This window comes from Chelonia mydas, chromosome 11 (assembly GCF_015237465.2).
Source record: "Chelonia mydas isolate rCheMyd1 chromosome 11, rCheMyd1.pri.v2, whole genome shotgun sequence".
NCBI lineage: Eukaryota > Metazoa > Chordata > Testudines > Cheloniidae > Chelonia > Chelonia mydas.
In genome coordinates, this window is record NC_051251.2 from 51,707,066 (window position 1) to 51,730,451 (window position 23,386).

Below are 23,386 nucleotides of genomic sequence, written 5' to 3' on the forward strand. Positions count from 1 at the left end.
TAAAATATGTTCTCTCTAAGAAAGGGAAAATTGCATAACCTAATGTATATTAAACACAAAAATGTTAAGACTTAAATTTACAGAGTCAAGCATCTGTTTGTTACATCTGTTACCAAATTATTCCTTTTGTGTATGTAACTCCATATTGCAAATTTTAACTTTTATACCACAAAGGAAGGACTCTACTTTTTTGGTTACTGCAATCTGTGTAACTCTTTGCCAGAGGATGTTGTGAAGGCCAAGACTATAACAGGGTTCAAAAAAGAACTAGATAAATTCATGGAGGATAGGTCCATCAATGGCTATTAGCCAGGATGGGCAGGGATTGTGTCCCTAGCATCTGTTTGCCAGAAGCTGGGAATGGGTGACAGGATATGGATCACTTGACGATTACCTATTCTGTTCATTCCCTCTGGGGCACCTGGCATTGTCAGAAGACAGGATACTGGGCTAGATGGACTTTTGATCTGACCCAGTATGGCCGTTCTTATGCTCATTCTATGAACTCACTTTCAAGCTCTTAACAGAAACTTAGATATTCAGTATTAAAGGCTCATCTGGAAGCTTTTCTCTATTAGTATTTTGTACATATTCTTCTCTAGCTTTGGGCCTTTTTTTATTTTTAAACGAAGTACTGATATTTACTCTGTTCAAAGAGTAAGAGATTGGCAAGACAGGGAAAATTTAAAGAGTTCACTTTGTCACAGATTTATTGATGATGCACTACAAGTTTTATGGTTCCTACTAGACAAGCTGACTTTTGATCAACTGATTACTCCAATATTAATTTGATAAGAGTCAATTACACTGAAAAATTATGAGATCTTAAAGATGGTTTGGAGTTACACATAGTGTGAGTAATTGATGGTACAGTTTCAAGTGAGAAAACATTGCTAGATTATGTTGTTTGTTTGTTTGTTTGATGGATATAGAATGAATTAATCCATGGACTAGATATTTCTTATTGTCAGATTACCTATGCAGTAATAAATACTTTCAGCCATTCGCATAGAGAACTTGTCCCTAGTCAGATAGAGAAATATGAAATGTATCAATTACATATAGATGACTTACTATTGTATAGGGAGATTATTATATTCATGTTTTTAAACATTTTGGCAACTAACTGCCCAAAATGGAGACACTGTCCTCATAGCTTGATAAAACATTTCAGAGCAGAAAAAGGAAGAGTTACATCACTATAGCTCTAATGTACAACTGTTAATATTACCTCTAAATTATAAGATATATGGATTTGTTAGTTTTATTTTGTTAACAGGTACCAGGCTAAGACTTTAAGGCCAATTTTTCAGAGTAGGTGCTCTATTGCACACCTAATTTATAAGTACAATTATTGCAACTGCACCCTGAAGTGACCAAAATTGACTGTGTATGTACAACCACCTGATTAAGTCTGAAAACTCTGGACCTTAAAGACTAACAATTTTTTCCTCAATGCAGTTAAAGAATGGAAAAGAGAACTGGAATACCGAAGAGTGACCAAACAAATGGCATCTTTAATTGACCGTATTTGTCCAGTGTATATTTGAGTCATATTCACTTACTTTAGTGACAAAAACCAGGAAAATACCATTAATACTTCAGACCCAATAAAGCAATGGGGGAGGGAGTGGAATCTATTCAGACTCACAGATTCACAAAACAAAACACAAAAAAAGGCAGTTAAATTCTGATAACGCTGGTGAAGATGCAAGAGACAAAAGCCCATTTGACTTTCACAACTCTGGCAGACTGTGTCGTGCTAGGAACTACAAGAGTCATATTGACTTGTAAATTGAACAATTTTACTATGGATGACAGAATGAACATGTAAATGTCAATTTCAACCACAATGTCAATTTTCTGAGTACAACTCCTAGCTTTCAAAACTAAATGCTGCAGTTTTATAGCCTAAAATATAGGCCAAATCTGAGAGCTTCCTCCATTGCCTGGCTAGAATTCTAGGGGACTGTCTACATGGTGGGGTAATGCATGCTACAGGGATCTGATTTCTGAAGCAGACTAATGTGTTGCACTTTAATTGGTCTGTGTGGGTCCTGTGGGTGTGCACTAAAAGTCTGAAACAGTACTACATTTAAGTGTATTAGGGAACTTTAGACACCAACAGGTTCTATACAGACTAATTAATGTGCAACACGTTGGTGTGCTTTAGAAATCACACCCCTGTTGTTGGCATTACCCCACTGTAGAGGTGCCCTTGGAAGCAGGATGACAGACACATCCTTTGTGCAGCTTGTACAAATAACATACTTATTTCTAGCTAGCATAACCATCTTTTTTATACAAGGGATGTAATTACTAGAAAAAGAAGTTTTTAGCACCAGAGAGCTAAACAACAACATTCATAGCTTCATGTAAAGTGCCACAGAACAATAATAACAATGGACAGGTAGCTGGAGTAAAATATAATTAATGGCAAGAATCAGCTGTTTAAAAAATCATGGTGTTTTCTTTTTTTATAGTTCCAAGACGTCACAAGAGCACTGCTGATTTGTTAATATTAAAAGCCTTCTTCCATCTCAAATCTTTGATTTTATTAAACCAAAGATTTGAGATGAAAGAAGACTTAAAATATACATACACACATTTTATATCTATGTGCTGTTATGGTTTCTATCCTATTTAGCAGCTACTAGATATGATGGTACTACATTTGACATGAGGCAAGAGGATTTTTTTCAGTTAAAGTCTAATATCCATGGAATGGGACAATATGCTAACAAAGACTCTTCTATCTTCCTGACTTTGAATAATAATACCCATCAATAATCAACTGCCTCAAATTCTCAGTTTAAGCAGATCAGTTAAATGTATAATAGGACTGATATTTTGGGCATGGCACTGGCAAATATTTCTCAGCTTGGTGTGGTTCTTTTCAATAAGCATCAGAAAAATTATACAACTTAAGTTATATATAAGCCCCAAACAAAGCAAAGTGGGCAATAATTTTTGCACTTTTCTAAACTTTGATTTCATCTCTCTAAACCGTCTCCTTATAAGAGATTGCCTTCATTACAAACATTTCTTCTCACTTCTATTGTAGATTTCTGTCAGAAATATGGAATCATGAAATATGGTTTATGCAAAAGGAATTCTTATTTCAAACTTGTAGCGCAAATTGTATGTCTGGTTTTTGGGTGTTTATCCCACTCTTGAACCTTGGCCACTTGAGAAGTATGCTAACCTTTTTTCTCTCTCTCTTTTTTTTTCTTCTCCATACAGGGCTTCCAGTGATTACCAGCTCCTGTTTGGTGTGAAATGCAAGAACACTTTGTTGGCAAGCGAAACTCACCAACGAACAGCAAGGTGCCTGACAGTGGGTATAAACATTGGACACTGTTTTCATCTAAAATATTAATGATTTTCTGGTTGTTTTTTTCCTCTGAACAGTTTTCTATTTTATAGGGTAGAAAATAAAAAAAAATTCTAACACTTAGTGAAATGAATGAAAAAAATTGGCTGTCAGATATTATCTCTTCAGCTCAAGTGCTCTGCTATGGATAAAAATAACTGAACTCTTAACAGCATTTAATTTAGAGCTGGTTGTTAAGACTATGTCAGGAAAAATATGCAAAGCACTGCTTAGCAGACTTTTATCATCTATGAAAATCCTTCTGTATATGATGACGGGAAAGTAAGAATGGGCCTGGCATGAAAAAGTTGGAGAGTATTCTGGAATATATTTTAATTTGAAATTTAATGTGAAAACTTTGACAAGTCTGTATTGCTTACATAGAAAACCCCAAAACAGATTAGAAGTGTTCAACATATTGCTGAAAGGGCTAGCATACTTATTTTCTCATTCTTCCCAAAAATCAATCTAAACTCTTCACTATGTAAAAAGGACTCTGAATGACTCAATAACAGAATAATTCTTGAGCAAAGTTTATCATAGGGACTATGACTGAGCTAGTGTCTGCTAATATGATCTGTGTTTTAGAAAGATATCTGATTTATAATGAAAATGGAAAGAATGACTCCTGCCCCAAAATAGCCATTATACTCTTTTGTTGAAAGCCAGAGGTGTTGCTGACATTTTAAAACTGGTTAACTCATTATTAAAAAAGAGTGCTGTTCTTTTTCTACCACAACAATTACACCTGAGGTCATAATCCATATTGAGTATTCACACTTCAAAAAATAGTATACAAGTCATTTAATGAGAAAATAAATGAAAACACAGAGTCAATTAAGCCAAACTCAATTAATAGGGTGTTTCTGAAATTCACAAGAAGTGTTCTGATGATATCTCAAGATCTTTGTCTGCTTCAAAGGGAAAAAATATGGAGAGAGAGTGGCAAATGAATTTATTCAAGATTACTCAAAATTATGAGATTTTAAAAGTACAAGTTTTGAGTTATACCTTATAATTACTCAAAGTTCTGTGCAATTACTCTTTGCTATGCCTTGGATGTATTTAACTCTCACTGTTGAGAACCGGTATTACAGTGCATATGAAACACAATCCTAATTAGACTGGAAGTTCTGACTTTATGAAGGCAGGACCAGTAACTGGACTGACCAACATAATTAAGTTCCTGTTGCAGCAAGGCCCAATTGGAAGTACGGGTGCTGCGGAGAGAGCAAAGCTCTTGAAGCAACACCTCCATTCAATTGCCCCGATATCAGGGTTACAGCAGGGGAAAGGGATTTCTTTTGTTCTAGAAAATTCCAAATTTAAGCCATCCCTACATCTTTAACTCACCCTATTGTTAACAAAAAAAACCCCACCCTGCATATCAGTATTACACCTTGTGCATATTATCTCTGGTGTTCTGTACAGAGAACTCTTGCCCATTTGCCTCTTGCATTCTTTTAAAATAAAACGTCTGGATTTTGGCTGGGCAGAAGTCAACAAATGAAATAACCATTTGAGTAGCTGTCATATTACCATAAGCCAAACTAATTTTCCACAGGTCCAGTGTGTGCCTTGCACCCAGAACTTGTCCCACTGATTTTCAGTATAAGGTTTCTTGTCAAATTCACTCCAGTTTTTGTTCTATTTTCATCTTATTGTTATTAGCCACACTTCTGTCAGTTGAGCAGCTTATTCTGAAGCCCTTACACATGCATGAAGATATTAAAAACAAGCAACTTTATGTGGCACAAAAAATTACAATTCTAGAAGAGTACACCGTAAGCTTCAGAAAATTAATAAGCTCTACAACCCCACCTACTGGCTCATTTAAAGTTCTTACAGAAAAACACGTCCATTACAAATGTTGACAGCAATTCAAGATTTATAGATAGTTATCATTCACTGTGTACCCAGTTCCAAATTGAATTGTCACAAAGAATAAAAATATACCTATAGATTAATATATTTCCCTGCCATTTCCACTGTCATCTGCTTATACGTGTCAGAAACGGGAAAGTGATCTGAATCAGGTGTTTGTCTAATTTTAAAGAAAAACCAATTAAGAGTCAGATTTGGCACTCTCTTATATGTGCAGTACTGTAAAAGATACAGAGTACCTCAATGTACCTTCAAGCAACATTCATATTTCTACATTCTGTGACTTCAAGTAACCCAAAATCTATTTACTCACATTTTTATATTGATAAGTGGTCGAAAATTAATAAAAATATAAATCACAGTATGCAAAAAGAATGTTCCCAACATTTATCATTTTTGATTTATAAAATATGCCCAGCCGAAGCTCTAAAGTTTAGGTGAATTTACAGTATAAACACCAAATTCAAAACTTATAAAATTAACCAATGACTTTAATTCCTCTCCAACTCTCCTTACTAGATGGACCAAAATTTCCAACTTCTTCTCTTTACGATGTCTTCAATAGCCTAAGACCAAATTTTTCATATTTAGATGCCTAATGTTAAGTTCTTACATCCATTTTTGAACAGCTAAGTAAGTGGCTTGTTTTTCGTAAGTTGCAAGCTTTTTTAGCTCCTATTCACCTTCAGGTTATGACTTACAGGTTATGACCTTCAGGTTATGACTCCCTGGAAAACAGACAGACCTTGTAGCATAAGTGAAAGGTCAGACTCTGGCTTGTTCAGACCCAGAGTGGAGGTTACATGGGATGTGGAAAAGTGTCCTAGATTTGAGTGCCCCAAATACAAAACCAAATGTGTGGCAACATAAAATAAAATAAATTTACTATCAAAATAAACAGGGGTTACTTTGATAATTGTATCCATTTCTGTACTGAATTTATTAAAAGCCCTTTTAAAAACTGTAAATTGAACATGCAGAATTTCTAGTCTATTGCACCAAACAGCTACAGAATCCAGAGAGATGTCCATAACGGTTAGGTCCAATTTGCCACAGACTACACAGACCCGTTATTTGCTGACTAGATACAAGCCCTAAATATCATTATTTAAGATGAACTACATAAAAACAGTTTATGGTATTTTTGCTCTAACAAAAGAACAACTAACAATGCTGGGCCGTATTCTGCCATTTATCTGTACATAAAACTTCCCTTGACATCAATAGAAGTTTCAAACACAGGTCAATGACAACGTATGACCCTTTCTAATTACATGATACTTTATACTGTAATCTAATTATGCCATATAGATTCAGTTTATAGCTCAGCATACTGTGCAACTTCTCTGTAAAATACAGTTTGCAAGTGTGGTAAATTACATGGCACAAATATTCTTCTAAAAAGCTTCATATTATTTTAAAAGTGGAGGCAACATTTGTTTACTAAATCATATTTATCTGTTTTGGTTTATGTGGACACTAGAAAATACCTGCATACTAATCTTTTCCTCAACAGATTTACATGACTGTTTAAAAAGGCAAAAACTTAGAGTTTGAAAAATCGCCTAAACCCTACTGAAGTTTCCATTGCACTAAAAATGATTTTTTGCAAATGACGCACACCTTCCCTAATAAAATCAGAAGGCCTAAATTTTCAGAAGGTGCTAATGACTTTGCCCAACTTGAAATCTGATTTTCACAAATGCTGAGCACATGCTTTCTGAAAATGAGCCCCCTTTCAAAGGTGTGTCAAGTTGGACACACTTAAACTGAAGCACCCAAAATTACGAGTCACTTTCCAGAATTTAAGCCAGGATTTTCAAAGTTATTTGGCTCTAAAGAGGTTTTTGTACTCCCAAAAAGAATTTTTGAACTCAAACTATGGCTTTTCTTACAACTCTTCCAACCCCTCTCTGCCTGATCAAACTAATAATTTGCACTCAAAACTGCTTTTGAATTCAGTTTAAATTCTGCACATAAGACAATTGCAGGATTAAGCCCATACTCTCCTACTGGAACATGCCAAAACTGACACCATTAATATTACTGACAAATATGCTTTAAAAGCAAGTGAACCAAATGAAGAAATCTGAGTTCTGTGTGAGACAGAATGTCAGCCTTACTCCATATATTGCTTATCTGGGTATTTGTCTGGGAAAGAAAAGATGTTCTTTAAAGAACGAAAACTAAGTTCTTTCTGGAAAGTAAATTTTTGGAGCTTGTTCATGACTATGCTGAGGTAATCCAGGTGAAGATCCCTGTAAACCCAGAGCTCCTACGTCCCTATCTTGCTGTAGCTCACTGTGAGAACCATTGTTAAAATTACTGGCAATTTGAGCTTGGCGAAGTTGCAGAATCAAGGCTATAATAGAATTTTCCCACAGAGCTCTAACTGTGGGGAGGGTAGGATATTGGCAAAGCTCCCTCTCTTCCCCCAACTTTCTGCTATGCCTCAATTGTGGACATTTGATACAATGTTGCTATTTTCACATAAAATTACACTGTAAACTCTTCAATCAGGAACTATGTTTTGCTCTGTAAAGCAGCTACCTCATTTTTGGTTGCTGTTTAAACAAAGTTATAACAGAACAGACAAAGTTTATCATCTAACACAGTTTAAAAAAATTAATTATCACACTTAATTATGTAGGCAAAAATCTATATCTGAACTGTATTTTTTCATACAGGAAACGATGACTGAGAATACAAATCGTGAAGTAAAATAGGCACAAGAACCTTCCCTTATTTACAAGGCCACTTTTTTCTCTGCCCTATAAGGCAACTATTGACATGTGCACTGAGCACAATTCTGCCCCTTTTTTATTAGGAGACCGCCACCGCTAAGCAATATTTTTTTTTTAAGTCTCTTCAGTGGTTCCTTAAGACAGGATTCACTGAGCATCATTACAAATGCTCTACACATAGAACGTTACCCCATATAACATGCCGTGTTTAGCAATGCTTCATGGCTATCAATATCTAACTTAATTCAGTTTTAAGCTGATGTTAAGCACAAGGACAGTGGTTAGCATGTAAATAAGCAAAAAATCTAGAGTAACCTACGGAATAGCTTTAGAGTATTTGAGATTAACTTCAGTAGCCACTATTGAGGATGCTAGACTCAAGGGTTTTACATGATATTTTTGTTTCTCAATAACCGGCATTAGAGGACTCACAGGGGGAGTTCCCTGCTATCCAAGACTGCAAATCATACATCTTCCAAGTATTTAATTTAAAATGGCATTTTGCTGGCAAAGATGTGATTATAGAATCATAGAACTGGAAGGGACCTCAAGAGGTCATCTAGTCCAGTCCCCTGCACTCAAGGCAGGACTAAGTATTATCTAGTTCTAGACCATCCCTGACAGATGTTTCTCCAACCTGCTCTTAAAAATCCCCAATGATGGAGATTCCAAAACCTCCCTAGGCAATTTATTCCAGTGCTTAATCACTCTTGACAGTTAGGAAGTTTTTCCTAATGTCCAACCTAAACTGCCCTTGCTGCAATTTAAGCCCATTGCTTCTTGTACTATCCTCAGAGGTTAAGAAGAACAATTTTTCTCCCTCCTCCTTGAAACAACCTTTTATGTGCTTGAAAACTGTTATCATGTCCCCTCTTCACGTCTTCTCGTCTCTGGACTAAACAAACCCAATTTTTTCAATCTTCCCTCATAAGTCAGGTTTTCTAAACCTTTAATCGTTTTTGTTGCTCTTCTCTGGACTTTCTCCAATTTGTCCACATCTTTCCTGAAATGTGGCGCCCAGAAATGGACACAATACTCCCGTTGAGGCCTAATCAGCACAGAGTAGAGCGGAAGAATTACTTCTCTTGTCTTGCTTACAATACTCTTGCTAATACATCCCAGAATGATGTTTGCTTTTTTTGCAACTGCGTTATACTGTGAACTCATATTTAGCTTGTGATCCACTCTGACCCCCAGATCCCTTTCCGTAGTACTCCTTCCTAGGAAGTCATTTCCCATTTTGTATGTGTGCCACTGATTGTTCCTTCCTAAGTGGAGTACTTTGCATTTGTCCTTATTGAATTGCATTATATTTACCTTGGACCATTTCTCCAGTTTGTCCAGATCATTTTGAATTTTAATCTTATCCTCCAAAGCACTTGCAACCCCTCCCAGCTTGTTATCATCTGCAAACTTCATAAGTGTACTCTCTATGCCGTTATCTAAATCATTGATGTAGATATTGAACAAAACTGGACCCAGAACAAATCCCTGCGGCGCCCCACTCGTTATGCCCTTCCAGCATGACTATGAACCACTGATAACTACTCTCTGGGAACGATTTTCCAACCAGTTTTGCACCCACCTTATAGTAGCTCCATCTAGGTTGTATTTCCCTAGTTTGTTTTTTGAGAAGGTCATGCGAGACAGTATCAAAAGCCTTACTAAAGTCAAGATATAAACACACATTGCTACTTTTTTTGGACATTCTAGCTATATGAAATTTAAGAAAGGTAGCCTGATTACAACTGTTTACTCAGTATCTATGCAAAAAGACATATTAGGCTAACATTCCAAAAACTTCTTATTTAAACCTGTTCATAACATCCTGTATACCTTAACTCTAATAAATAAAATTAGAGTTAGCAATCAGTAGCGTGTGGGTAAAAGGTTCAAGCTGTGGTCTCATGCTGCTACACTTAAGTTGAAATGTATTATTAACATGGTCTGTTTTCATTCCTTTTTCTACCTAACCATATTTTATCTTGACAGATGCTTGCCTCTTCCCTGATCTGTTTTTGGTCTGGCAAATGTTGTCAACAGCAACTATAAATACAGATGGTTTTAAAAACATCAAAAAACCATCCGCAGGACTGATTCGATAAGCAGGGAAAAGAAGATTCAATCATCTAATGTTCCATGATGTACTTTAGAGACTTGAAACACTTAAACATCAGCTTCTTGGAATTAGCAACAATCTGTGATAAATGTTTTGGTAAGGATTAAGTACTGTGATACAGCATGGCCAGAGGACAGCAGGAGAGTGTTAGAAGGAAGCCTTATTCCCTATAGAGAGAAGAAAGTTTGCTACAGATTAATTAAAGCACCAGAAGCCAATTAAAGCACCTGAAGCCAGTCACCTGATAAAACCCCCCTGCTCCAATCAGACAGGGGAAGGAGTTGAAGCAGAATGGATTGGTGTTAGAGCAGAGAGCAATTTGGAGGATTGCTGCAGTGGGCTAAGAAGACCAAGACCCCTAGGTAAAGGGACACCTGGTTTGTGCAGAGGGAGGACAGGAAGCCGCACAAGCTGAAGGGCAGGAGAGAGAAGTAGACCAGGGGAAGGAACTGCTAGTTCAAGCGGTTTACCGCTATCCCTAGAGCCCCTGGGCTGGGACCTGGAGTAGAGGGCGGGCCCGGGTCCCTCCCTCTCCACTCCCCTCCTCTAGGACACTAGTTGGGCAGTTAATACCCCAGTTCAGGGGAAAGAAACGGTGCCCTGAACCCTCCCCAAGAAGAGAGTGTGAGGCCCATCAAAGCAATGCCAGCAATTTGCCACAGTACCTAGTTAAATAAATTATTGTATCGTAGGCTTCATCTTAATTCTGTTTTTTGTTAAGTACTGTGAGAGAGTACAAGCATTAAAAAGTTACAGCAATTGTACAGGCCATTTACAAATGCAATAACTCATCTTAAGCAAAATCATAGCATTCGTTAAACTTGTAAAAATCTACAAAAATTTTTATTCATTACTGCTCGGGTAAGCTTTCAAAGGGAGCAGGAGCTCCAACACTTACTTTGAATTTAAGGAAGTTTGTGTATCTTTGTGGCAAGAACTAAATGATACTGAAATGAAGAAGATACCATTTAAAATGAATAAACGGGACTACTAATTAGTTAATAGCCAGACTGGTCTTGGTCTGTGGGGGCTATTTTAAGATCTTGTATTAACCCTGGAGCTCTGCTTCCCTGCAGCATCTGACAGGTTTCCTGTGCACATTATACATGCTGGAATATAGAATACACTAGATCCTATCAGTAAAAAAAATTCCATTCAACCCATATGACTACACCTTAAAAGTATGTGGCGCTGATTCTAGGCAATGTTTAATATTTTAAACATCCCTACAAGTTTTCAACTCATATTTTAAAAGTTTCATTGAACATGTGTCTTTGCACCCCAACCACTCAATGTGAAAAGTAAAGGAAACGCAAACTCTGATAGCTACCAAACAGCAGATGTAATATACTGTATTGCAGTGGTTCTCAACCAGGGGCCGCAAGCAGGTCTCAGGGGCTCCGCCAAGCATGGCCCACGTTAGACTCACTAGAGCCCAGAGCAGAAAGTCGAAGCCCCGCCACACGGAACTGCAACCCAGGGCTAACACCAACGCCTGAACAACTTAGCTTTATGGTGCCCTCTGTGGTGTGGGCCCCAGAAAATTACCCTGCTTGCTACCCCCTAATGCTGACTCTGGCTTTTATATGCAGAAAACAGTTGTTGTGTCACAGCTGGGCCATGGAGTTTTTAATAGCATGTTGTGGGAGCCTCAGAAAGAAAAAGTTTGAGAACCCCTGCTATACTGAACAAACTTTTGCACAAGCAATCTCCCCATAAAAGTAACCTCACTACATCGATCGGCCTGCTTACTGTAGGTCAGGCTTGACATGAGTAATTGGACACGGGGTGAGGCTTCATTTTTGGGAGACAGGATTAGTATATCATACACAGTAAAACCAGTGGTACGTAATATGGAGCCAAACAGCTTGCTCTTTTTTATCGTCATAGAAATACTGTTGCAAGACAATGGAAGGTCTGGAAAGCCCCAGACTTGTACTGCTGTTTGACCTGGGAGATCCTTACATATGCATGTGTAATGTCTTCCAGGCAGAGTTGCCAGCATGTGGGTTCACTGTGGGAGAACAGACTCCAAATTGCACAGTACAGCTGAGATGCTGGAACATTGGTAAAGTAAAAACTGCTTGTGCTGGTAATAAGAATTGTGTGGTGGCTAAAAAGCACCACTTCTGGTAAGGACCTAGGGAATATTATTTTAATTGGCCTATGTTCTCTTTCACACCTAAATTTCCCATGCTAGCTAGTGAGAGAGAGAGAGAATGAATCAGTTTTTTATAATATAGTAAAAGCAAAATTACCAAAAAAAAAAAAATGCTTTAAAGGCACAGCAAGCAAATAATGTAAAATTACATCCCAGTGGGATATACCAAACAAAGTGAGCTTGCACCTCCTGGTTCGTATTTTAAGCCTAATATTAATGATGATTCAAATAATTACTACTATTGCGGTCTTGGAAATGTACTGCTGGACAGTAAATTTAAAACAGAAACCACAAAAAACCCTCAAAATAAAATACAAATAAAACAAACGCTAATATATTAAAAAAAACAAAACCAAAAGCAGTGGAATGGAGGCCTGGTTTGAGATGAGTAACTGGACCTGGGTGAGGCCTCATGTCTTGGGAGACAGAATTAAGGTGCTAAATGAATCAGCAGGCTGGAAACAGAATGTCTGTACTAACTAAGATAAAGGAGAACACCCAGAGAATCATTTACAATGAACAAAATAACAATGGATAAGATAGGCCTGGAATGTAAGATGAGGTAAAGGGTAAGTTGTACATGGACAGTGTGGGCTGTACAGGTATTGGTTCCTACGAAGTGACCAAGCCAATCCCAAAACATATGATGCAATGTATAGTAAATGCAGTGTAATGTGTAAAGGTATATAAAGTAAGAGGTTTACTGTGTAACTCTGGATGTGTTGTACACCCTACGCCCACCTCCTATAACTCAGTTTGATCAACTCAACATAGCTTTATTGTATGCCAAATAAAGGAACCTGAGTGATGAGACTGGAGTTGAACTGAGTTCTTGGGGACCCAAGTGGAAGAGGTCTGGGGGGAACCCCAACACTTGTCTAAGTGTCTGCAAGATATGGTCCTATTTCTTTTTCTTTTAATATGCTATTGTATACTACCAATGAAGGGGTGACATCAGACTATACCATATTAATTGGATAGGCTATATTTTTCCTGGAGGAGAGGAGGAAGAGAAGACATACACGTTTTTAAACTCCATCAAGTTTTTATCTTTGCTATGTATTATTTTTAGCCACACAAAATACTATTTGAATGTTACCATTTTTACAGGTATTTTCAATATTTTAATATGAAATTCTCAAGTGTAACATTTGCTTGATAAATATTGACACTGTTTCTTTCCATCCCCTCCACTTTAAACAAGAGTATGAGTAGATTGATAATGCAAGGCAGAAGGTTTGATTAGCTGAAGGGAAAGTTGGCATGTTTGAGGAAACTACTCAAATTCTTATTCTTTGCAAAGTTCCTCCCTATTGTAAGATATAGGCAGGATACTTCGGAATGAACCTAGAATGCACCAAAACTAGATTTCCTTCAGTGTTTCTACCTTAACCTATATGAAAAAATTGATTCTAAATATCACTATACTTCAGTAGAAAGAAATACTTACCATACTTTACGAGTAATCACCTGAACTCGCTGAAGATTTTACAATCCAAACAGACAAGACAAAAGATGTAGGAAGAAGTTGGGAAAGGGGTGCAACATACAAGCGAAGTGATCAAGGCAATGGCTGACCAATCATCTTTAACTCACTTTATTCTGTCTAGTCTACTTAGATCATCAGCTTGTCAGAACTGAGCACAAAGAAGGTCCTAATCCAGATTCAGGACTTTGAGTTCCACCAGTATCTGAGTATTAAACAATAGTTGGTGTATTGGAGAACAGCTGATAGTCAAATGAAACAGGCAATATGGTGATCTGAATATAAGTCTTGAGCACTTTACTTGCTTTGCATTGCTCCAGGCTCTGTTATAAGGAGAGGGGTTTGACGCCATGAGTCTTTTCGTTGTTTATATTATTAATACCAGAAAGCACCAACCACACTGTTAGACACACCAGCTAATCTGAAAGATTTATCATTTTGCAGGACAGGAAAAAATGCAAGAATTTAAACTGCTCTGTAAAGGGGTAAACCTCCGTTTTAGCACAATTTTTTTCAAAAGTACGTTAAACCTCCCTGTATCAGTTTGCTGAATTTGGCCTAATGTTTGGCAAATATCACGTTAATTGTCACATTTTGTATTTAATATCTAAAAATAGGGGATAGGATGAGGGTGGATGGGTTAACAAAAACAGGGGAATAGGAAAAAGTAGAAAAGGACACAAGATATCTAAACGGTGGGAGGGTTAATCTGTCCCTTTAGAGGTAGTAGCGGTTAGGGGTCAGCACACCATGGCATGGCCCCTTAGGAGTTTGGGAGGTCTGATGTATACAAAGACCAAAAGAAATACGAAATACTGGTAGATAGGAAGTAGCCCCAAGAAAATGTAGTGCTTGAGCGGGGAAAACCTGTTACTGTTTCCTTAAGGACCTGGGACTAGGAACCTTGCAGAGCGGGGAGGGCAAGGCTCCCCTCTTGCCCAGCCAATTGGGATGAACTTCAGGAAGGAAGACCAGCATATATGCTGCCTCCTGCCTCATAGCAGAGGAGACACTAACAGGAGAAGTCTGGCTTGCTGAGCTCTCCAAGTTGGAGAAAAAAGGGGCCAGCTGAAGGAGAAGCTAGCTAAGGCCCTACAGTTGGCCTAAATCACAATCACAGATCTAATGAGGAGAGCTGTGAAAAATCCTGTCTTAAGGAAGGCATTACTGACTACCTGAACCATAATCCCAGCTCCAAGATGGTTATGGGGACTCCTGCCTTAAGGAGGAAGACCAGAGAGACTGCTTGAAATATAACCCCAAATCTAGGAAGAGACTGGCAGGGAACTCCTGTCTTAAGGAAAGAGAGACTGCCTCCAGTATAACCCAAGAAGACTAAGAAGGACCTTGAGAACGCACCTCAGTAGCTGTCTGGGAAGAAGCCACACAAGGAGAAAACTCCAGAATAGGACTAGCGGAGTCCATGTTCCTGTGAGGGATGCTGACAAACAGGGAAAAGGTAGGAGCAGCCTAGGGAAACAACAAGGGATTAGAAGGTGTGGTTGTTAGTTGCCCAACACAGGGCCCCTGGGCTGGAACCCAAAGGAGAGGATATGGCTAGTTTCCCCTATCTGCACAGTAGGAGGCTACAAGCCTCAAACCCTAGAATCAGACAGATGAGTCCAAAATGGGGGCCAAAGGCCCGGTATAAAAACTACTAGACTTTGGGTTGTCTGTATTTTTTCTTCCCCCCTGGATGGGGAATAAACTGAGAAGTGACCTGACGGCAGGGTGTGCCCTGTTACAGGTGGGAAGGAAAAGACAGAAAGGAGCCTGGAGGGCAGGGAGAGCAAGGCTGGTAACAGAAACAGTAAATGAAAGGGGTGAAAAGAGGTCAGGACAACTGTATAACCACAACATGAGCTTATCTCCCTCAACGAGATACCATGTATTTATGTTTAGTTAGATGTGAGGGTTTGTAAATGGAAAGTTTCCCTTTTTTTAGTTTAACTCTGGAAAAACTACCTACATACTGGTAGGCACTGGTATAGTAAGCTGTGTATATTAGAAGGGATGAAAAGAAGAAGGTAGATAAAACTAGTCAAGCAAGGAACAAACAAAAAAAACTTGCTTTCATCCAGGGACTCTATTAGCCCTATCATCTGCCAAGCAACAAATGCTATCCTCTTTCGGCTGCTAGCAGATTTTTATATATATATGCAAAACTAAGAAATTGATAGTCAATTCAGTCAGTTACTGCCTTCCCACGGGTTATTTCCACAGCTTGCTGTAGTCAGACACCACTTTTACTGTTGGTACTACTTCTGTCAGTGTTGCTGTTCACTCAAACACCACCAGTAAAATTGTTTAAGGCAATGCTATCTCCACGGATAGTTTTAAGATACTTTATCACTGGGTTGAAAACGAAGATATTCTTACCTAAAAATGAAAACTCAGCCCATACAGACACACTCCACTACCAAACAAATCACTCAAAGACCCAGGTCTAACCATTTCCAGATTTTATACCACAAATATACAAACTTTTTCTATCATGTGATGTGCTCTGCTAGGATTTGAATTATCAGTGAAATCTAAAAAGCCAAATTTAAAGAGAAATGACCACAATATATCTTTCTTAGAGTACTCTGTTCATGGTATTGCATATAATATGGTATCATTAAGAAACAAAATGGGACTAATGTGTGCAGCCAATGGTAGCTAATCAGTTATAACTAATATTTATATTTCAGACTTCTAACTTTTAAGAAAGTAAGTTATCTATGGTTAGAGTCAAATAACAACAAACTGACCAGAGCTGGAAGAAATTTCTGCAGATTCTGCATGCTAGTGTCCCCACTCTTTCATGGTTCTTATACCAAAATTTCAGCCTCCTTAATAAACTGCAAGGTCCTCTGCTGCCTTCAAAGCTACTACCAAATCCTCAGAGAAAAGCACAGGTTTATCGTTAACAGTAACAGAATCATTAAATATAGCAGTCTGCTCTGCTGTGGCAAAACTCTCTTATATATGATAATGTCATCTCGTTCCCTCTGATTACACCTACCAAATGTGAATGCTATAAAGAGGATAAGGTAAACACACCTTCAAAGAATTTGCAGTGAATATTTGGCACATGAAGTTATTCTGAGTCACTGATGCATACAATTTCCCTTTAGCCCATTCACTTTGCCTACTTAGAAGTATTTTTCCCTCCTGTTCCATGTGAAAGAGTAGCTCATTAACAATATGTGCATATAATTCCAATCAGAGAATAAATGTCAACTAGTCTTAACCATATAACTTTTAGTACGTACAACTCATTGCTTAGTTTTAGCAAAACAGTAAAACCATCTCTTAAATTCATTTTGGGGCTGCAACGTATCAAGAACTAGATTCTTGGAGTTGTCATGAGCATGCCATAGGTTTGGATGGTATTTTACAGATGAAAAGCAAGTTCCAGAGTTAATGTTCATTATATATGGAGTCACATCAGTTTTTTCTATTTTCTGCAATGGTCACTTGAGAGATAGGAACAAAAAGCTGCATTACCTCTTCAGTATATTAATGGGTTATGTCAAAGAGAGACGTTACATTTGAAAATTAACTACTTTCTAAATGATTTGGGCCAAGCATCACCCAATAATATCTGAAAATGACTTATGTTAAATGACTGTTATACTGTAACTCTTCACTTAACATCGTCCCAGTTAACGTTGTTTCGTCCCTGATCAATTAGGGAACATGCTCGTTTAAAGTTGCACAATGCTCCCTTATAATGTTGTTTGGCAGCCACCTGCTTTGTCCACTGCTTGCAGGAAGAGTAGCCCATTGGAGCTAGCTGCTGGGGCTTGGAACCAGGGTGGACTGGTAGCCCCCCTAAGTTCCCTGTGTGGCAGCCACCCAGCAGGCTATCAATTGCCGGGCAGTTCAAGGGTCCCTCCCCCCACTGCCGTGTGCTGCTCCTGCCCTCTGCCTTGGAGCTGCTACTGGGAGCCTCCTACTTGCTGTGCGGAGGGGGTGGGGAGGAAAGGGGTGCTGATGTCTGGGTATCCCTCTGCCCTGCACCAGATCTCCACAGAGCAGGGGGGGACAGGACAGGGCTCAGGATGGAGGGAGCTTGCTGCCAGCAGCTGTTGTCTCAACTTGCTGATCTACTTAAAAAGGCAGTGTACTTAGAGTGGAGTCAGGGGCAATGGGGCAATGCGCGTCTCTCTCTCACATACACGGTGTGTGTGTGTCTGTCTCTCTCTCACACATGCACCCCCCCACCCCCATCAGCACTTTGGAAAGTGGAGGGAGTGGTGCACTTCAGTGGGATAGCGTGGGTTCATCATCACATTCAGTTCCCACAGGGAATGTTTGCAGCCATTGCCATGCGTCTATTGTGTCTCCTCCCTCCATTCCTGCTGTCCTGTAGAGTGTGAGGCTACATTAACAACGTGTTAACCCTTGAGGGCCCAGCCAAGTGTTAGTTCATCATTTAGCAGCAAGGCATTCCCTGGAAAATATCCCACCCTCTGACTCCACCACCTCAACCAAGCGTCACAATCATCATGGCTGTGTACAGTATTAAACTGTTTGTTTAAAACTTATACTGTGTATTTGTGTGTGTGTACGTATATATGGTCTTTTGTCTGGCAAAAAAAAATTCGCTGGAACATAACCCCCCCATTTACATTAATTCTTATGGGGAAATTGGATTCACTTAACATCGCTTAGCTTAAAGTAGCATTTTTTCAGGAACATAACTACAACGTTAAGCGAGGAGTTACTGTACTTACTTCTGTCAATTTTGCTTCACGCAATGTTTTTAATCAAATATTACATTAACATAGACAAGCCATCTCAACTGTCTCACTTAGAAAGATATTTTACTTACACCTCCCATTGTAATCCCATCAATAAGTGCCACGTACGGCTTCTGGCAGGTACCTAACAGAAATGTAACAATTAGGCATATGTAATATATTTTTGTACACTTAACCCCAGCCAAGAAGAAAATACCTCTGACACACATATCACAGATATTTCACTTAACTGGCTGTAGTTTTAACAAATTATTTTATACAATAAAGAGATAAAAGGATAAAACGTTAAATTCATAATGAATAAAGTTATTTTATGTCACCACCCAACAGTACAGGTACTTGAAGTAGTTCATAAATTATATAAATAAACTTCAGTATGATTTGTCAGTTAATTCTCTAGGGGGCAAGTTCTAGAAACACTTCTACCATCCTTAAGAATGCATTTAAAAAGCAACCAGTAAACAAACCTACATTATTTTTAAGACTTTAAGTGTGTGAACACCTAAACATCCAGGCTAACTTAGGAGGAGCAAAACCAAGGTCCCAGTTTCTTCGAGGACAGCTCTTTTTTTTGAATGAAGCTATGCTTTTTAGTCAGTATTTTAAATTAAATCTAAGAAACTGCAAAATCCCAATTCATGCAGTTATAGCAACTAGCACATAAAATGCAAGAAAATGTAGAGTTATAGTTCCCACATCAATTTTAACTCTCTCTTTCTGTATATGTTTATATATAAGAGGGTCTTTCACTACAAGATCCCCACGCTGAGTAGTGGGAAATAGTATTTAGCAAATATAACAAAGGACGTGCACTTTAACCCCATCACCCCAGATGAACATGCAATATTACTGCCTGGATTGCTAAACCGATTTTTGTACTACATCTCTACTTTGACTGCATAAATAAGATGCATTATTTGCTGACAACTTTAGATACCCACTAGAGATGCTTTCAATACATAATACAAAATCTCACTCATAGGAATGCTATCAGATCAAATTTTGCAAAAATATACATTTGCTTTATATATGCTTTAATAAAGCCATGATCAATAGAAAAACTTTTATGTGCTTTAAAGCCAATGGAAAAGGTTTACGTAAAGTCCTGTGTGTTCTTACTGTACAAACATTGTAGGATTCTGCAAGAGCATGAGAACAAGAAAGTAAAATGATAAAACTGACTTGTGCACCTTTCATAGTCAAAGGTGAGATAACAGAAGTTAGATGCGAGAACAACATAAGTTAGATGTTATATTCTCAGGACTTGTTACACTTGAAATGCTAGAGAGGTGCCGCTGTAACACATCAGTGTAGACCAGTGTTTCTCAAACTTGGGATGCCGCTTGTTCAGGGAAAGCCCCTGGTGGGCCGGACCAGTTTGTTTACCTGCCGCGTCTGCAGGTTCGGCCGATTGCGGCTCCCACTGGCCGTGGTTCGCTGTGCCCGGCCAATGGGGGCTGCGGGAAGTGGTGCGGGCCAAGCGACTTACTGGCCGCCGCTTCCCACAGCCCCCATTGGCCAGGCACAGCGAACCGCGGCCAGTGGGAGCCGCAATCGGCCAAACCTGCGGACGCGGCAGGTAAACAAACTGGCCCGGCCCATCAGGGGCTTTCCCTGAACAAGTGGCGTCCCAAGTTTGGGAAACACTGGTGTAGGCACTATCTATGCCAACAAAAGTTCTCCCATTGGCATGTAGGTAATCCATCTACCGCAGAGGCGGTAGGTAGGTCAGTGAAAGAATTCTTCCATTGACCTAGCATTGTCTATAGGCAAGGTTAGGTCAGCTTAACCACACCCCTCAGAGGTGTGGATTTTTCACAACCATGAGTGACATGGCAAGTCAACCTGTTTCTTTAGTGTAGACCAGACCTGTTTTAATAATCTAAGGGTGTTGTATGATAACACACTAACTTTTCAGAAATATGAATTTTTAATCTGAAAACATCCTTTAGCTACACCTGAATTGCCATACAGCATCAAAACAATGGTCCCTCTAGTCAGTATCTTGTCTCTCTGACTGTCACTAGTACCAGATGCTGCCAAGGAAGGCTTAAAGCCCAGAATATTCAATTAAACATGTCTGCAGGAAAAGCTTCTTCCTGACTCCAAACTGCTAGTAGTTGACTTGTGTTCTGAAGAATGAGGTGTTAATAACCCATGTACAGTTTATATTCTGGCTGTAAATAGATTATTCACATAAAGGTCCAATCTTTTTCTGAATCCAACTTAGCCCTTTGCCACAGTAATAAACAGTGGAACTCCTGCTACAAATTGTTATGCAATGAGTAAAGCAGTATTGCCTTCTAATTTCATTGAGTGCTGCCACATTCTTACATTATTAGACAGGTGTGCCCATTTTATGTATCTTGTCACATCTTCTTTGTGTCTTCTCTAAACTAAACAAATACTTCACAATTATCTAAAACACTTCATCTGCAAATCTAGGAATCACTTTCCCCATCACTGAAATATAGTTACTGACAACCCCCAAGATGAAATGGAGAAGCTGTTTAACAGTTTAAAATGGGAAATGAATACTATACTTAGCCGCACCCCTAAAACTATAAGGGATTCCCCACTGCCAAATTAGTGATGGGTTACCAAACTGGCATTTAGTCAGAAATTAATACCTTCGGATTTAATCTTTACCTCTGTTACCAGTTCTATAAAATTAAAGCCACCACTGTGAAAAATCAAACCCACAAATATTCTAGAGATATTTTAGATTTGGAAATTCCTTTGTACACACATACCAACAGCATTGTTCAGGATGTATTCTTCTCTGAAGAAATCTTGTGCTAGCCTATCTCCAACTTTTCCTGCATCTGTGACAGCTAGTAAAATAAGACAAAATTAAAACTAAAAATTGCTTTAAAAATTTGGTAAAATTTAACCAGCACAACAAAAATGACCTTGTAATATTAAATATTGACAATACGCAAGGTCTTCTGTACTCTGCAAAATGGACTTAAATTCTGTAGGAGGGGCCCCTGTTTTCTGCAGCACTCCAGTGCAGCAAATGGAAGTGTGGCAATTACCAGTAGACTTAAAAATGTATTTTAATTACTTAAATACAATCAGTATCATCTTCCTTGCGTTATTTTCATTATAATGCATATTTTTCCCCACTAATTTCTTGTCATAATATATCTGATAATCTACGTCCAGCTCTCATAAATTATGTCTGCAGCATTCATGAGCCTTTCCTACTGGTTGGCAGCTTCACAGTTTGGTTTCACTGGAATGATCACGGGAGGTCATGATCACAGAGGGAAAGCCAATTTCCCAGATAGCTAAAAACATTCCTACGAAAGATTTTGAATATTGGAAAATGAGGACCCAGTGCTGAGAGGACACTAGTTTACAATGAGCAGACAGGCTGTTGCATTTTCAGCCTCTGGAGCATTTTCAGGGTATATAGTTTGTTCTTGAATTAGCTAAAGTAATCTAGTAGGGAGTACACAAATGCATGGATCACTGTGGTCAGATCTGTCTAACAGAGTACAATCTTTATAGCAAGTCATAAATATAAGCAGGTGTTTTTTGCTGCCATGACTATTTGGATCTTTAATATCAGTGGGTTGTCTAACAGGGCCACCAGACTGCAAGGACAGATGCCCTCAGTAGCAAGGGATATTTTTGAGAAGGCAAGTTCTTCAAAGTGCTTCCCTCTTCCTACCACATTCACTTCAGTCATGCCTATTTTAAGTTTTAGAAAGCTACTCATAAAGAGAGATTTTTCAACCATTATAACAAAATTTAGCTGTCCTAGGGCAAATATAGTTTTGCTTTATCTCTGTACTATCTACTTACACTGAAAAGGAACTCATTTAAGATACATAAATGTTTTACAGTGGCCACATTAAAATCTTGATGATTCTTGCACTACAGTATCTATTTACCTCCATCTCACTAATTCACGTATGCCCTGTACTTAGAATGGGGGATATGAATATTGAAGTAACTAATCACTGAAAGTTGTACGTCACAATTGTAAAACAGTGACCAGGGTGAATTCAGCACATTCTCAAGTCCTTACCTCTGATATCACCCCCTGCACAGAAAGCCTTTCCTCCAGTTCCCTTTATAATTATTAGAAAGGTTTCAGGGTCTTTCTCCCATGTCTAAGAGGATGGACAAAAGAAATATTATTCCCCAGTATATAAAAATTCATTTAAAAACACTTTTCCCAAATGCTGTCTTTGGTCATTCTTACTCCTTCCAGAAAATGAGCCATATCCTCCTTAAACTTCAACTGAGCCCTAAAAACATACAAAAAGCAGGACTTTGAAAATCCACAAACACAGCTGAGTAGAAATTTCTCCTGGGTCAGTGCCATCAACCTCTGCCGAATCTATTATTTCACTCTTAAAAAAACAAGTTTGTATCCCCTGAAGAAACATTTAGTTCATGCTTGGAAGGTTAATTGATGTAGATAGGTCTTCCTGAATCTGCCAACAGACAGCTTCAGTGTCAATACCATCAGAAGAGAAACAGGGGAAGCAGCTGGGAAGCACTTGCTACTATTAGAAGTATGTGCCCTGTGAGAACTATTGTCCTCATTCCTGGTAGGAGTTGCCACACCCTAGAACAGTCAGCCTGCGAGGAGCTCCTACCAGTGCTACCCACAGAAGATTCTGTGATTGAGATGGTATTAACTGGGGCTCAAAGTTCAGCCAGTAGGAGACCAGGGTGTTAAAGGCCCAAACAGACTGGGCAGGAAGTACATGACTTGTAGCACTAATGGATTTCAGCCAAATGAATTGACTAAGGCCTGGTCTACGCACAACGTGTTGTACCGGTATAACTACATCAGTGTAGCATGTTTTTGTTTTTAACTGAAATAATTATAGTCGAACAGCCTCCCC

The 23,386-nt window shown here is 38.6% G+C and overlaps 1 protein-coding gene across 5 annotated transcripts in view; it reads right to left on the reverse strand.

Annotated features, from left to right (window-relative positions):
* HIBCH (3-hydroxyisobutyryl-CoA hydrolase) overlaps nt 1-23,386 on the reverse strand; it is a 93,148-nt gene that overhangs the window by 60,858 nt on the left and 8,904 nt on the right. For 4 of the 5 annotated variants that reach the window (XR_005227451.2, XM_007069888.4, XM_043524893.1 and 1 more), the window contains exons 4-6: nt 22,558-22,642; nt 21,272-21,352; nt 18,590-18,642 (exon numbers count right to left, since the gene is read on the reverse strand). The exons of the other annotated variant lie outside the window; for it this stretch is intronic. Coding sequence is in view for 3 of the 4 variants with exons in the window: in XM_007069888.4 (XP_007069950.1) it covers nt 18,590-18,642; nt 21,272-21,352; nt 22,558-22,642 (219 nt within the window). In the remaining variant the exon portion in view is untranslated. The remainder of the gene's footprint in view (nt 1-18,589; nt 18,643-21,271; nt 21,353-22,557; nt 22,643-23,386) is intronic. 5 annotated transcript variants of the gene reach the window in all.